The sequence below is a fragment of the Daldinia decipiens genome (genome assembly GCF_022478715.1).
Source record: "Daldinia decipiens strain CBS 113046 unplaced genomic scaffold F4813scaffold_33, whole genome shotgun sequence".
Classification (NCBI taxonomy): Eukaryota; Fungi; Ascomycota; class Sordariomycetes; order Xylariales; family Hypoxylaceae; genus Daldinia; species Daldinia decipiens.
In genome coordinates, this window is record NW_026054576.1 from 352,319 (window position 1) to 368,594 (window position 16,276).

A 16,276-nucleotide genomic window follows, 5' to 3' on the forward strand; every position below is an offset into this window, starting at 1 on the left:
TTATTTACCTAATCAACAAAAGCAGGGAAAGGAGGCGTATAAAAAAAACGCAGCTTTAGTCTCGGGATATACTTGTACCGGAAGATGTTATATTATAGCAGTTATATCATAAACCATTGCTCTACACACTGCAACCAGGTGTCAGGGGAAGCTCGTATAGATGCATGATGGCATTTAGGTATACTTATTTACCTAAGTAAGGTACACTTCTAGAAGCTGCGGGGATTTTGCGGGGAATTTAACACGTGGAATCGGAATGCGGAGTAGATAAGTGCATCAGCAAACCAATAGCAAACGAATCCCGGACCAACTCCCAAGCCCCCGGAAATGGAAGACGTAATACCGCGTCCCCGAACAGTTTACACGAACTGCACGACCGAATTTATAGTGTAACCTGATTTAGGTAGTGTGTATATATGTCGTGATGATCGTCATATTCCCTCCATGTCTACGCCGAGTCTTTTATCATAAACTGCATCAACTCGATGACGCTTGAATGGGTCCTATTGCAACTCAAGCATCCTCTCAACCTCTCAACCTCTCCACGGCCGGTGATCATTTCTGGGCACTATGTTTGTAGCGGTTAAACGTCAATATCCGGTTTGGTTTCCTTCCACTATCTGGGCGTCGTTTCATGGCATTCCCCAACCTGTTGAAAATATTGACTAGAATATCGACTAGCGGTGCCTCCGCCAGCTACATGCCATGCAAAACTGTCAAGGATACTATGGCTTTCCAACGAGTCATGCCGATCTATTGTCCAGGATTCCAGGATTCCATAATTTCGTTTTTAACCCCCAACTAACCCGCCAACTGTAAATGGGTATGTGTTATCCGTCCAAGTAAACTTATTAGTGATGGCTCCCTTCATGATATTCGCAGCTCTTGGGCTGTTTTTGTCGGCCGCAAACGCGCAAAACTGCACTCCGCTTACTCCGTCGGCGCAGCTCAAGATAAGCGAAGGTTATACCGCCCAGGTTATCTTGAATGGGTTGAAAGTACCACGCAACATCATCTTTGATACGGTAGGAAACTTACTCGTGTCCGAACAAGGAGGGGCCGGTATTAGGAGGGTCGTCTTGACAGAGAGTGACGGAAACGTCTGTGCAGCTTCAAGCGCCCAGTTGATCCCCGATACATCGGTGAGAAATCTTCGGAAATCATGCGTGTAGGTAGTGTGCTCATCATATAAATATCAAGTTGAACCACGGCATCGCACTCAGTCAAGATGGAAAGACCCTCTTCGTGTCGAATATGGCAAGCGTGTACGCATATCCATATGACGCAGAAGCCGGGACTGTCGGGACCAAAAAGACGTTGATAGAGGGTATGGGAAGCGGAGGCCATATCACTAGAACACTTCTTATCCCTTCGAGCGCCCCGGACGTCCTCTTAGTCTCACGCGGTTCCGACGGGAATATTGATAATACGACTACCAGTGTTGAAGCCGGGAAAAGTATAATCAAGACGTTCAAGATTTCGGAATTACTTGCATCGGAGACCGCGACAGACTATGCATCCGGGGGTGAGGTTCTAGGCTGGGGCCTGAGAAACTCGGTCGGTGTCGGCGAGGACCCATCAACAGGTGGTATTGTATGCTGCGCAGTGCTCTTGGATTTGATCATTGTACGGGTCACTAACTGGCGTGTCAGTGGTCTGTTGAGAACTCGGCAGATAATATTGTTCGTAGCGGTGTCGACATTCACAATGAAAACCCGGCAGAGGAACTGAACTATCACGGTGTCATCAAAGACACGGAAAACTCCCTAAAGGGCCAGAATTACGGATATCCAGCTTGCTTCTCTGCTTGGCAAACTACGAATATTCCGTCGAATTCCAAAATTACCGCTGGCTCACAGTTTGGTGGCATAGCCGGCACTCCTTGTATGTGTTATTAAATATGCATTTAGGGTTAATGAATGGTAGCTGACCGTTTTATAGTCGAGCAGGTAACGGCGAGCAGCTCATTAGAAGAAGTTGACGAGTTTTGCCGCACCGAACGGCAAGGGCCGCGTCTAATCTTCCCTCCCCATACAGCCCCGTTGGATATTAAATTCAAGGAAGATGGAAGTGCTGCCTACGTTGCATTTCACGGGAGCTGGTTAGTATCCCAGTCTATCCATACACTCACCCTCGAATGCCCATTGGCTCTAACTCAATACTCCTTACAGGAACAGAAATCCTCCTGATGGATATCGGGTGGGCAAGATTGCATTCGCCAACGGCCAGCCCGTAGCAAAGGTCACAGATACTACGGCCGTGGAGTATATCCTGCAAAACGAGGACACAACTAAATGCCCGAGTGCGTGCTTTCGTCCCGTAGGTCTTGCGTTTGACAAGAAGGGTCGTCTATTTATGGCTGCCGACATGTCTGGAGAAATCTTTGTGATTACCGAGGGTTAAACCCATTGCAAAGTAAGATATAACTATGTTCATTGAACCAGAGCGTGCGAGATCTTGTGTGTATATATCGGATTTCCTGCCGTATAGATCTTAATAATGTAGGACGTTGGGATATACCTGCCTTTCCGGCGGAGTCTTCTTCGTAATGTCGTCAGTTTAACTCCAAAACAAGTGTTGAACGTACGGGAGAGGATAGTGTATACCTTATACTCGACCAACCAGCCAGCCTTTAACTGGGACGATAAATAATCGCCTCAGAATTGAGTTGGCGTTAAGATCTTGGTAACCACATGACAATATGAATTAAGGAGTGACGTGATAAATTGAAATCATTGGGGTTACTAGAATCCTGATGACTTTGTATTTTAGGATGACAATCTGCTGACGCCGAGAGTTTGCATAGACAGGCATGGTATATTCCAACGAGGCACAGACGGTGGGAAATAGACAATTTATTTCTTGAGGATTTTTACAAAAAGCTTCTCCATCAGGAAAGCCTGTCCCAGGCAACGGTCTATGGCACATAAACTACTCTACCCTTGACCTTTAACGATGCGTCGTCCCAAGTCTCTTCGATGTCCTTAAGTTGCACAGACCAGGCGGGGGTCAGCTTCCAGCTGGCTACCGTCGGAACCATCGTGCGCAGCTCCTTCATCAGCGCCGATATGCTCCAGGAACCTGCACCCGCTCCCCGGATAGTTAGGTCAAAGGACCGGAGGAGACGGGAGGGTATTTGGGGAGTATGCTGAGAAAGACCCCCGATTTGGACGTACTGTACCGGCTGCTTGGCCCGGCTTAGCGATGTAAGTAGATGCACCATCGCGTCACCATAGACGTAATCCAAGATGACATCAACGTCATGGGCTTTGGAAAAGTCAGTTTCGGCTACTGGATCTTGGAGCACGATGCAATCATCGAGGCCGTCAACGTCGGCTAAAGTCTCGCTGTTCCGCGCGATACCGATGACCTTGCCAGCCCCTAGCGCCTTCGCCGAGTGTACGGCCAAGCGACCACTAGCACTCGTCGCACCAATGATGACGGTAGTAAAGTCCTTGGGTAGATTAGTGGTACGCTGAGTGATAGCCATCCAGCTGCTCATGGCAGGATTGAGGTTCGCGGCGAATGATGCTGGATTGACATGATCAGGTAGCGGATAGACGCTGGACTTATCAACGTTGATACGTTCGGCAAACGTGCCGCCCTGCAAAGTAAAGGCATAATAGAGCTTGCCTGTGGACTCGTCTGTGCCGACACAGTCGATACCGACGGTGTGAGGGAGTTCTCTGGCTGAGTAGTGGGCTCCCGAGGCGCGGGAGCGAACTATTTGGTGAACCCCAGCAGCCAAGACGCGGAGTTGGACTTGGCTATCTGATGGTGTGGGTGGATTGTCAACCGAGACATACCGTGGACCTTGGGTCCAAGACTGAACTTGTGCTGAGTGCATATTTTATTGATTTGTTGACTTAATTCATTCCCTTCTTTTCTGGATTTTTCTTTAACCTTTTAACACAGATATTCCGGAATCATCGTATATGATATATTAGCTATATATTATGTTGTATTATATTGGTAAGCCTGGAGGATTCTGAGAGTGAAACCTGCGCGTAATTCGCCTTATCGCCGTTCATAATCCGAAAGCGGGTATAATATTATATCAGGCCACTCTCGAGACTTCTGCATCTACCTGCATATGTATGTACGGAATAGTCAGAAACGAATAGGAATATTACATGCCTAATCTATATACAAGCTACTGCGTAGCCACAGGGGCTATATGAAACGCTTTGTTGGTTGATGACCGGGTTTTGCATGTGTGCTCCTTAAAGAATCCTCTTAAGTTATACATAGGATACACTATACTCTTATTGCTCGGTATCCGTAGTTGGAGATAATGAGTTGGAGATAGCGTGTTGAAAGCTACAAATTGGGTTGTTTTTGTAACTACCTACCTAACTCTGTAAGTAGTTCTCCGATATCTCGAGAATGCTTTACTACAAATAAACAGCCGCAAGTTGACTTCTTACAGACTTTATCTCTGTTGATCTGACTTTCGAATCTGTCAAACCACCAAACTACTAAATCAATCGAATCGTGATCGGTTTTCACTAGCCTCAAGATCTTCACCTCTCCGTCTCCGCAACGGGGAAGAACGTGGGTTGCACCTAGCCCTACCGCTACCAGCTTACACGTAGTTTTAGCTGAAAATCCTCCGGTCTAGTTCAAGGCACACTCGGACCCTTCCCGGCAGCCTGAGTCGCAAACAGATAGGTACCTACCTACCTAGGTACTTAACCTAGATATCTATACATAGGTATAGATGGTCAGAGATGTAGATCTACTCCGTCCGTGCCGTTGTCTTGCGGCAACACTGTAACCGAGGATTCGATAACGACGTTTAAAGATATGAAGGTCTTCCATTTAAAGGCATTGGAGTGTGTAAAGAATGATGTATGCAGGCTATGAAAATGGGACGAGGAGGCGAGGCATAGTGCATAGTGCATAAAGGATGGGACAGAAGAGCGGAAAAGAGAAACATAGCCCCCAAAAATACATACATACATCTAAGTCAGATAAGTGCGAATCCTACGAGGAAGGAAAAGTTGGAGAACGTCATAGGCTTTAATGTTCTATTTTTTGACGTTACGCCGGGCTGCAGCCCTGCAGATGTACAGAATTGTAGGTACATACATTATGTACCATGTACCTACTACCTAACCTAGGTATGTAGGTAGGCAAACAGGACGGATAACTGGATTAGGTTCTAGGTACAATACCTTGTCAAAGAGGCGCAGCAACAGCGGGAAAGTTTCCACTAAAACAAATGTGCTAACTACATCCTGAGGTACATGTACCTAAATAAATCATAAATGTACTAGTAAATGTACTAGGTTAACAGATTCCCCTTTATCTAGAAAAGGTTTACCTGCTGCATGACCCCTAAAAGTCCCTAATGTCTAAAGTCCAGACCCAGACCAACTGCTATTCCAATTCGCCTCCGCAATTTCGACGCGAGTAACACTTATACATACAACTGTACAACACCCCGAGCTGCGGTGTCTCATCTAGCATCATCGCACATCGCATCGCAGCCCTATTAGACCGAATCCGAATCGGGGGATAACGAGTAAATACCTAACGTAATTGGAAAATAATTGTTACTTTTATTAGAAAGTATTTTAATTAAGACGAGAACAGGGGAAGAAGAACAAGAAAAGGACGAAAATACAATAAACAAAGAAAGAGGAGGGAAGAAGAAAAGGAAAAAGAAAGAATTAAAGACTGGAAAAAAAGAAGAAGAAGAAGAAAGCTTTGCGACGTGACGACGTCGGCAATAACAAGCATCATCAGCCATGTCGACAACAACACCTCGAAGTCGAAGCCCATTGACACCGGTCAGCACGCGCAGTTCATCATCCTCGGACCACGTAGCAATACAAATACACAGCTGCCCCTGCGAAAAATGCGAAATTCATCACGCCAGCTATAATAATAGTAATAATAATTCCAACGGCAACACCAGCAGTATTCACAGCAGCAATAAAGTTAGCGAGAGCAATACGACGCGCTTCGATGTTCCCTTAATAGCTATCCCGCGACTCTTCACAGCATTGCTGGGCCTAGCGACAGTAATCCGAGTGCATACGGCTATCGACGCCGGGTGGTGGCCGTGGGAGAATAAAGTATTATTCTCGCTATGCTGGTTGGCGCTATTTTGGAATCTAGCACACGGCTTGTGTAGTATCCTAGGATACGCGTACTGGCCGTCGCCGCGGCGCACAGTCGGCTTACCCCCGGTCACCCTCGCCGTTAACGGGAGGACTATCGTATCCTTCGGCGGCCCTGATGAGGATGAGGGCATCCGAAGGCGTCGCACTAAGAGGTTGCAATTTACCGTAGTTGATATCCTACTCGCCGGGCCAACGCTCGGATTTCTGATATACTCGGCGCATATCATGTATCCCTGGTGGGGATCTAGGTACGTCGGCTTGTGGCCGCCGACGATAGGGTTGATTGCTTCCCTCGTGTAAGTGTAGGCTGTGTGATTACCCGAGTACTTATGCTAACGATATGACAACAGTTCTTCTCAGTTCCTCACCGCGTTTCTCCAGCTGTTCCAATTCTTCGAGGCCAAAGTTGTTGGCGTGCAATTGACGATGCAAGATATATATGAGAAGGACGACTCCGCGGGCCGATTGCAATTATAGGACGGGTGGGCAGGCGAGACATGTGTCTATTATTCTTTTCTTTCCAAAGCAGAGCGGAGCGGAGCGAAGCAAGGCGAAGCACAACAAAAATACGATCGTTTTTTGTAATAAATATTTAGGGGCGGCATTTGGGTGTTCCGAAAGACATCAAGCAAAGTAAAGGGCGGCATTGCGCATATACTCTACCACATAGTCAGTTGGCATAGGCCTCGATGATACCACAAAGGAGATAGAAATATATCATCTCTCATTCACCGCATTGTTGGCTTACAATCTCCTTTTCACGGCGTGGGTTTTCTCTACTGATGAGCACTGGGACAGCAATTCGAAATTATACAAGTAAGATAACCATGGCATAAGATATCAAATGGTGAGTTGCTCCTTTACAGTAGCGATTTGTAGTTTCTTGACTATATCCTCTTTTGCGCAACATCAGCTTAGATGTCGTAGTTAGGCTGTTGATATTTTCTGGCCCAGCTTTAACAAACGGTGAAACGGCCAAGATAGCGCGACTAGTTAACCAGTCTAAGTGTGAAGGGCGTGCTAACGTGTTCAATTTACCTTAGGTTCGATTCTTGGGATACTTATGATTCACTGCTTTATATAATATAGGGGCGAGCCATTAAAGATGGGAAGATTGTGCTATGTCTAACTGAGCGCAGCGCTCTCTCTATTTATTTATTCATTGGTTGTTCGTCCTATCTATAGATTACCAAATCATGCTGCTAACCATATCATACCATATTAACAGCCGTCGTAGAGAAGGTCTCAGTCCTACTCTAGTTTAGTGGTCTTCCTCCCTTGAAAAATGAACGCCTTGCGTGATGCATATTTACAACATAATAGATATAAAAAAAGACGTCCATCTGCTACGGCATGAGTCCCGACGTATTCGAAAGAAAATACATATAACATGATCTCCATGCACTCATCCGTGGTTGAACGTTTTCCTCGTCCCTGAATATTTACTCCTTCTTGGCCTTCTTTTCCTTCTTCTTACCCTTAGGCACACGCGCGAGCCAGTAGACGAATAGCGCGCCAAAGATGTTGAACACAATGTATGCCCAAAGAATACCAAAGTTGCGCCATCGGTCCTCTGTGCAGTAAACATTAGCTTCGATTCTGATTCATCGATTCATTTTCCAGATGCCTAGTAAAATCCGGAAAATTTAAAGGGGGAAAATGACTTACCATAGTAGGCGTTTGCACTTTCTAAGTATTTGTTCGTCTCTAAGACGGTGCAGAAACTACAGTTCGACGTACGATCTGCGGTACCCTCTTCGATATAGCCGCCAGCCGCAAGGATGTAGTTTTGCAGGTATTGGCCACAAGTTTGGTCAGGAAGAGGGTCGAAGTGTACGTATTCATTGGCGGCACATTGCACCTTAGTATTTGCCACCGCCGTTGTTAACATGGCCGATACCAGATAGGAGAACGGACTGACGCGGTACATGAAAATCCAGAAGCGAGGGAAGGTATCGGGACTAGCAAGGACACCACAGAAGATCAAGCACAAACTGAACATCAGGTTGGCAATGTTACCACCACCCTCGGCCGTTTCAAAACCAGCGATGATCATATCGGTGAATGTCGAAGTGAATATAAGGAAGGCCCACAAGAGCAGGAACATCAAAGCACCGCGTTCGGTGGTTTGGCCGGCATCCATAGCGTTTCTGTAAAGTCCGATAGGGTAGTACCAGCAGACGAACATCAAGACAGCCATAAGCGTATTCCAAGGAAGCTCGACGATGATCTGCGACAGCATGAAGATCTTCCAGCCGTAAACTTTGGACGGACGCTCGCGCACCTCGTAAAGGGATCTTTGAATAACGAAATGGGGCATTGTCTGCTGAACAAGCTGACCGAAGATGGTCAAAATGTTGAAGATGGCGAACATCTGGTTTTGAAGACCTTGGATTGTGTTGGGAGCATTGAAGAAGACGAAGCCAATGAATAGTGCTATGAGGATACAGAGAATTGCCTTGGAGTAGATATACGACGGGGTTCGCCAGTATTGCTGGAATACACGGTATGTAACCTCCCGCAGCTGAGTACCAAAGCTGGCGGCATGCTCACGATAGGATTCCGGATCTTCGGCAGGCGTTGAGATATGCTGTGCTCCATCCTCGAGTCTTTGAAGCTCGGCCTGCACATCTTTATATTCGGGACTGTTGCGCCACGTGTCGAACCAGTCCACATTGGTCTCACTACCTGGAGCAGCACCGATGGCGTCGAGCATCCATTCCGCAGGGTTTGCATCTGCGGGGCAAGCTGGAGCGCCGTTACGTTCAAAATAGTTGGTTAGAGTCTTGGAGTTCTCTCCGATCTCACCAAAGTAGACAGTCCTTCCGCCCTTGGCAAGGAAGAGCAGACGGTCAAAACGCTGGAATAACATGGCTGAGGGTTGATGAATGGTGCAAAGAATAGCTTGTCCACTCTTAGTGAGTTTCTCAAGAAGATCCAAAATAGCCCACGAGGTTTGAGAATCAAGACCAGAGGTAGGTTCGTCGACAAATAGCAATAGAGGAGGCTTAGCAGCGAGCTCAACACCGATCGTGAGACGTTTACGCTGTTCGACGTTGAGACCCTCGCCTAAGACACCGACAACCGCATCTGCGTACTCTTCCATATCCAAAAGCTTAATCACTTCGTCAACATAGGCAAGCTTCTCAGCGCGCGGAACTTCAGCAGGCTGGCGAAGGAGAGCAGAGAAGTTAAGAGCCTCGCGGACGGTGGTAGTTGACAGGTGAAGATCTTGCTGTTGAACATAACCCGTCTTCCTTTGAAACGAATGGTCACGAGGATGACCATCAACCAACATATCGCCAGTTATAACACCCATAGTGATACGATCAGCCAAGGTATCAAGGAGGGTTGTTTTCCCAGCACCCGAGACACCCATTAGCGCGGTCAGAGTACCAGGTTTCACCCAGCCGTCGACATGATCCAGAATCCGCCTCGGTTCTCCCTTAATCTTGATATCATAGCAGACATCCTTCCAGTGGAAGACGCTAGATTGTTCCTGTAGGGCACCACCCTTCTCGGCGGGGCCGTTGGCACGGCTTGCGTTCGTTGCGATGGGACCAACACGAGGACCTTCGCCTTCCTCAACATCGCCCTTCCTGTCCTTGAATTGGGCGGGCTTGTGACCAAGTCGGAAAACCAGCACTTCACCTTTCGACTTCTTCTCGGACACGAGTTCGGCAGCGACCATATAGATGAAAAGGAAGAAAAACATGAAACCGATCAAAATACCAAAGTTCCGCCAACGGTGTGAACTATAGTATAGGAATGACGAGCTTAAATACGCGTCACCATTGACGGTTAAACGTCCAGGCAAACTACCAGGCGTACTGCAAGCATGATTGATCGCTTCGACATCAGCGTAGCCTGGGACTAGGGGATTTGGTACGTATTGATCACATGTAAATTCGCGGTTATGGAATTCGTTTACCATCAGAGTCTCGAAGGCGTATGCTAAGGGATCCAGGTAGTTAAGCCACCGGCACCAACCGAGCATGTAGTCGATAGGGATAACGAAACCGGTGAAAAGAACGAGGTCGAGAATCAACAACGCGGCCGGCACCATAGCTTGCGATAGAGTACGCGACGCCGAACCGATCGAACGGAAAATCATACTCATCGTCATGACCGTAAAGAACATGACGAGTAAGTAGAAGAAGAAAGGTCCTGGCTCACGTCTTAAGTTGGTGATGAAGTACAGAGTCAAATTGAAGACAAGAGTGTTGGCAATCTTGTAAGGCATATCGACAAGCATAGAGGCGACAGCTTCCGCCGAGGGATGATACAGAGCGTAACGATTGTGTTTTTCAACGATGGGACGTTGCGCATACAGTGTAAGAATCTAGCGACCATTAGTATTCGATAGGCCAGAAGAGAATATTTCGAAAACATACCTCCAAGGCGCTTGAGAAAGCATTCATGAGACAGGCAAAGAACAGAAGAGCGCCACGTTGATAGAAGCTCGAGGTACTCGGTTGCATATTGTAGAACACACTACCAATGATCAGGGCCATGACGAAATTACCAATGAGCGATCCGAGTGTTAGACTAGGGTCACCAGTGAGACGTTGCCAGCCACGCCATAGACACAGCATGATTTGTTGTGAGAAGGACATGGTGTACGGAGATTTGGATCGTTGACCCGCAGCCTGTTGGGCCCTCTTCGAAGCACGAAAAGCTTCCGCGTCCGGGCCGTTCAGGGGGCGTTCCTGCTTATACTGCTCGATTTCGACTTGTAAGGCTTGATACGCGGCGCTGTTCTTCCAGGCCGTGGCAAATTCGTCCGGTGTTCGCGGAGCTCTACCCTCAAATCCGGGTCGGACAACACGTTCTATCGAGCTAGTCATCGAGGTTAAAAAGTCGGGGGTCGTTTGTCGGGCGGGGCACTCGAAGCCTAGGTCGATGAAGTACTGCTTAGCCTCGTCTGCCCGACCAAAGAAGATCTGTCGACCTTCGTATAAGACAAGAGCCTTATCAAAGAAGTCGTATGCGTTTTGGGGTGCCTGGTAGATGGAGACGCAGGCAGTAGTTCCGAATAATTCCGTCTGCGTCCGGAGCGTCTTACAAAACTCCACGGCGTTGGCGCTATCCAAACCTCGGGTACTGTTATCCCAGCATTGTAACGGCGCTCGGCTAAGTGCAGCTTCGGAGATAGTGACACGCTTACGTTCGCCTCCGGATACACCACGCACATACTCGTTACCAACACGAGTGTTTACGGTATGCGAGATACCAAACATGGCCATGGTGACGTCCCTTAAGTGGTTGCAGTAGGTAGTCTTATCAACACCGGGAGGGAGGTGGCGCGGAGCACGAGCCGAGGCTGCGAACGTCAAAGTATCGCCGACGGTCAACATTGGGAAGTGAACGTCGACTTCTGCCGTGTAGATGGCTTCTCCGCGGTGATGTTTATGCATCTCCTCGGAGGTCAGTCCTTGATAGTTGAAGTACGAGCCTTCTCCGACATAGATACCGTTAGTCTCGCCGGCAATGGTCTTGAGGAACGTCGAACAACCTGAACCCGGAGGTCCAAGCACAACCAGCATCTCCCCCTTTTGAACGACGCCGTCGAAGTTACGTAGAATGTCGATTTTCGTCTGGCCTCTACCCAGGGCTTTGCGAACAAGTCCCAGCCCTTCTAACCAGATATTAGCGACGTCCTTTTGGTAATCCGTCGCGGCTCCAAAACCGTGAACGTTGAGGTTCTGGAAAGCAACACCCGCAGTCCGAAACTGCATGCCCTCGTGGTCAGCCATCCGAACGATGGCCTTGGCCCACGCGCGCGCATTGAAATGAGCCGAGTGAGGATTGGTAGGCGAATCCTCGGAGCTGTCTAGATAAGGGTTGTTCCCGGCGACTCCAGTAGCATTCGATTGGGTAGTATATCTGCGAGCGAGGTTATGTACTATAGACTCGCGTCGCTCCAGCTCGGAATCATCTTCGACCTGAGTCGCAATGCTCGAGTCTGCTGTAAGCGCCTTTTCGACATCATGACGCGATGCCGATGTCCCCTTCTCCTCCTCAATTTCTTGCTTGTGCACACTAGACATCGGAGGTACTCCTGATGTCTGGGCCGTGCGGTCGTAGTTGGTAAAAGGGCTGCCCACAAAGGACATATTGAAGATTGTGGCAGAAGTCCACCGAAACAATCACGAGTTGTCCCCTCCCCGATAATCAGATAATAGATACCTGTTTCTAGATGATTTCCTATTTGGGTAGCGATAGGGGTTGTTCAGCTATAAGATTTGTGATAATGACACGGATATAGCACAGTTTGGCGGAGATAATTATAACGGAGATAAGATTAAGGTTAAAAATAGTGAGGTTAGAAAATAAAAAGACGATCTGTCCGTCCCGTTATGAAGTATTAAACCCAGGATAGTGGAGAGGCGTCGTAGAGGAAATAAGGAGAGTAAGAAAGAGCCTCGACTATGTAGGTAGTAAGCCAACATTCGCTGGGCTGAAACTAGGAGGAGAAGAAAATCGATAAACAGGATGGAACGAGGTTTTAATATTATTCGCCTCGTTTTCGTATTTTTCCAGGGTCTTTTCAACCCGTCTTGTTCTAGCCACCTAGGTAAATACATACCGACTACCAATATACAAACGTACATGTAGTAAGAGGTTGCTACACTAAAGTTTCCATGTGGCTCCATGGGTACCAAATCTTACCGGGCTTATGCTGTAAAAGTAACTATGCTAACTACGGTAAGTAGAACCAGGGGCGATGCGGACTCTTAATGAAGTGCGAAATACCTAATAATGAATCATAATAGTGCATATAAGCGCATTTATGCAAGTTTTATGCTGCCTGACTCAATCTTAACTAGTGGGATTAAGGATGTAAGCTTAATTCTTTAGCGCTCAGTACTACTAGTGTACATCATCGAAGAGCTGTGAATACTACGTAAATCAGGTACTTTATAAGTACCCTCCTCTCCGCCGCCGTTATCCCACCGTCCCCAGACGGTCTTTAACTCGGACCCCGTCATTTGCCGGCCAACGGGGGGTTATCAACACCGCAATGCTTTAATGAGCCTTGCGAATTTGATCTAGACTTGGGTTAGGTACTTACCTATTCATACAGCTAGCTGATGTAACGTGCTTTCATACATAAATTCCTGACTACCTACCGTTTTGCGTTTTGTCACGATAGCAATTCATACCCAATGTCTCAGCCTTTTTGTGCTTATAGAGTAGGACAAGCCAATCATTATTTATCATCACCTCCGTGTTATATCATCATATCAGCTCCAAAGCTACCTGCCTATGTATACCCATTTGACGGGTATGTGCATTTAGATTATATCATGCCTGCATGTATCTTGCGTTTGATCTAGTGCAGATGGCTTTGTTTGCTTTACACTGTATCTAGGTAATTAAAAACATTAAAATACCTACTGTACCTTGGATACTTACTTGGTAATCGAATCGAACCCCCCGAAAGAAACCCAATCGACTTGATAAAAACAGGTACGATTCGATCTTATCAGCGGGTATCAAATACAAAGATGTTTGCTGTTTGGTCCCCTCGCTAAAAGAAGGAGACAAGAGACCGAACCGAGAACGCTCGGATACATATGACTTGCGCATATATATTAGAAGTGGGCTGCCAAGGGCAGGTACCTAGGTATATTTTGTAGAAGAAAATATTAAATAAATAAAATATTAAAATCTTAAGTCTCAGCCAATAAGAAGACTTTCATTCATCTCGTTTGCTCAAACTAGTAAGAAGTCCGGTGACTTTTCACCCAACCATCGATCCGACCGACGCAAGTAGGCAGGCTGCAAAACGATTTGAGAATATTAAGGAGCCGCACACCTCCCGAATGCAGATTCGGGGTCTTCAAACTCTCCGACAGCCCGCAACCATAAATCTCGACATTCTTCAACTTCCCTCCAACTCCCAGCACTCTACCTACATAATTAAAATAATAAAGATGTACAAATGCCAGAACATTCCAGATTATATACATATTATATACCTACCTAAAATAGTTCAATAAGTGTACCTAATATTAGCCAAGGCAAGTCAGAACGATATCCCATAAAATATCTACTGTATGTAGTACATAATATTATTTATCTCCGATCGATCTAGAGATTCGGTACGCTTCGGAGTCCTCATATATCCGTACCCCGAAATTGCATTACACTTATGTAGTTACTAAATGTACGGAGAGCTCATGTACAGATCCGTAAACTGGCTTTGTTAAATCGCCTGTTGAAACTGTCGTCAACGTGACGGCAATATTCGACAACACTTCCAGGAATCATGTCGTAACTGTAACTCGGGATCTTGCTAGGATGATCCAAGATTATCTCACAGCTGCACGCCCCTCACTTGGCGAGATTCACAACCAACAAAAAACCGACAATCCTATGTTCTAGTACTATATAAGGGGGGTCGAGGTGACGACTAACTTATTCCTGTGCATCGTCTGCGAATCGGGTTTGATACCTCGTAATCTGTATCTCGTACTCGGTACTCACTACCGGGTGGGTAATCTTGGTCCCAATATCATTGTGTTTGTGCATATGGTAAGGGTTGTAGCGCATCCGTGTTGTTGGGAATCCTACATCAGCCATACTATCGGGTTCTATGTCCAATCCAGCGTTGCCCCTGAATCTATGCCTCGTAGCAGCATGTTTATACGCGCCGCCAATATATTCCTTACTTTGCTGATGTGATAAAGTGTTCCATCCTTCCAAAAGCTGGTGATCATCAGTGACGAGTAATGCAGTGAGATCTAGCCAAGTAGTTGTTGATCCTAGTCCTGTTACACGCGCCGTGTTAGTTGGTCGAGTCGGTATGTGAAATCAATTCGGCGAAATCCAACTTAGTAGTCTCCTAGGAACACTGCAGATCCGAATTATTCTAGTTTTTTAGGAACTCGATAGGTCAACAAAAGTCATGAATCGAATTCCAGAGAGTTACAACGGATCAATCCATGCATAGGTTAGGTAGCTAATCTTAGGGGCCTGTCCCTATGAGGAGAATTATAGAGGAGCCACATTCATGGCTAAGGGGTGCTTTCTTACAACCATAACGTCGGGACGCATTTATTTACTTTAGGGCACTACTGAACATGGTAGTTTTAAGAGGTGGAACATAACTGAGAAGTGATAATTAGTACGTCCCTCAACCCTTATCACTCACTCAGCGGTCTTATTGTACCTAGCAAATAGGACAAGTACTTCTGCTTATGAGGACCTCAGATGAGAAGGGTTTAGATGCCCCTTTTCATTAGTGCAGATGTTTGCCTAAGATGATTAGAATCACTACTCCTTATCCGCGTTTGTAAAGTAGCAGTAGGCTAGGTGACGCGTTTCTCCTTGATATGTGGATCGATATCTAATACCCCTTTCCTCACCCATACCTATGTACATAAAATGCAGAGAGGGAAAGTATGGACATGTAGCCTCGCTAACGATATGCATTATGATAATGGTACTTGCTACTAGAATTATATCAGTCTGTCTTATCTCGAGATGGACCTACATGTTAGTAAACATTTCGAATTATAATTCGGGATCCCCTGATGTTCTGTCGGATACGAAGACTGGTCGGACTATACCAAGACCAAGAATTCCCATCACGCCAAAGGGGTGCTAACAAGATTTACTACTCCGGGCTTCACTCTACGCCGGAACACCGAACTTATTCAACTCTAACCCAAGGTAAATAGGCCTAATTTTGTACGAATTATGCCGCCTAGCTCTAGTTGGGAAAAAGTCGTAATCGTAAGGGTATCAAGATATTAATACGCATGAAACTTCTCCTAAAGATAACTTCGCTTCTCATCACCCTAGCTTTCCTATTATACTTAACGCAGAGAGCTTTATTTACATTGATAAAACGTTACAGATATATGGGAATCGCAACCTAGAACAAGAACACGTCAGTAATTGGCAAATATTTTCGAGTAATGTAGGGGAATGCTATAATCCCCGTCGTATTGGGGAACCTATATCTGCATACTTAGGTGCATGTCGGTGAAGATAACCCATAGGCTGCCGTGATGGAGTCAAACGTTGAGATAGGGGTAAAATAGAAGTTAAGGTGACACATATGAAGATGACGGATTTAATTTTACAGGAGTAAAGTTTTGTGCTTTATTTTTTGATAAGAGCGAGCCGACTTT

The 16,276-nt window shown here is 46.4% G+C and overlaps 5 protein-coding genes across 5 annotated transcripts; 2 read left to right on the forward strand and 3 right to left on the reverse strand.

Annotated features, from left to right (window-relative positions):
• The first annotated feature begins 425 nt into the window (after positions 1-425).
• On the forward strand, positions 426-2,660 carry F4813DRAFT_193543 (soluble quino protein glucose dehydrogenase). Its single transcript, XM_049239465.1, has 7 exons — positions 426-600; positions 682-823; positions 883-1,142; positions 1,201-1,593; positions 1,653-1,884; positions 1,942-2,101; positions 2,172-2,660. Exons 2-7 carry the CDS (start codon positions 820-822, stop codon positions 2,401-2,403), a joined length of 1,281 nt encoding a protein of 426 aa, XP_049096943.1. The 5' UTR covers positions 426-600; positions 682-819; the 3' UTR covers positions 2,404-2,660.
• F4813DRAFT_193765 (uncharacterized protein) lies at positions 2,543-4,218 on the reverse strand. The gene has a single exon (XM_049239466.1). The coding sequence runs from the start codon at positions 3,845-3,847 to the stop codon at positions 2,918-2,920; it is 930 nt and encodes a 309-aa protein (XP_049096944.1). The 5' UTR covers positions 3,848-4,218; the 3' UTR covers positions 2,543-2,917.
• A 1,036-nt stretch (positions 4,219-5,254) lies between these two features.
• Positions 5,255-7,281, forward strand: F4813DRAFT_193484 (uncharacterized protein). Its single transcript, XM_049239462.1, has 4 exons — positions 5,255-5,540; positions 5,599-6,427; positions 6,482-6,978; positions 7,175-7,281. Exons 2-3 carry the CDS (start codon positions 5,754-5,756, stop codon positions 6,606-6,608), a joined length of 801 nt encoding a protein of 266 aa, XP_049096945.1. The 5' UTR covers positions 5,255-5,540; positions 5,599-5,753; the 3' UTR covers positions 6,609-6,978; positions 7,175-7,281.
• Positions 7,193-12,332, reverse strand: F4813DRAFT_193517 (ABC transporter ABCl1). The gene is made up of 3 exons (XM_049239464.1): positions 10,526-12,332; positions 7,800-10,473; positions 7,193-7,704 (listed from the first exon to the last, which is right to left on the reverse strand). The coding sequence occupies exons 1-3, from the start codon at positions 12,245-12,247 to the stop codon at positions 7,574-7,576; spliced, it is 4,527 nt and encodes a 1,508-aa protein (XP_049096946.1). The 5' UTR covers positions 12,248-12,332; the 3' UTR covers positions 7,193-7,573.
• Positions 12,308-12,821, reverse strand: F4813DRAFT_193488 (uncharacterized protein). The gene has a single exon (XM_049239463.1). The coding sequence runs from the start codon at positions 12,785-12,787 to the stop codon at positions 12,419-12,421; it is 369 nt and encodes a 122-aa protein (XP_049096947.1). The 5' UTR covers positions 12,788-12,821; the 3' UTR covers positions 12,308-12,418.
• Between the last annotated feature and the right edge of the window lie 3,455 nt (positions 12,822-16,276).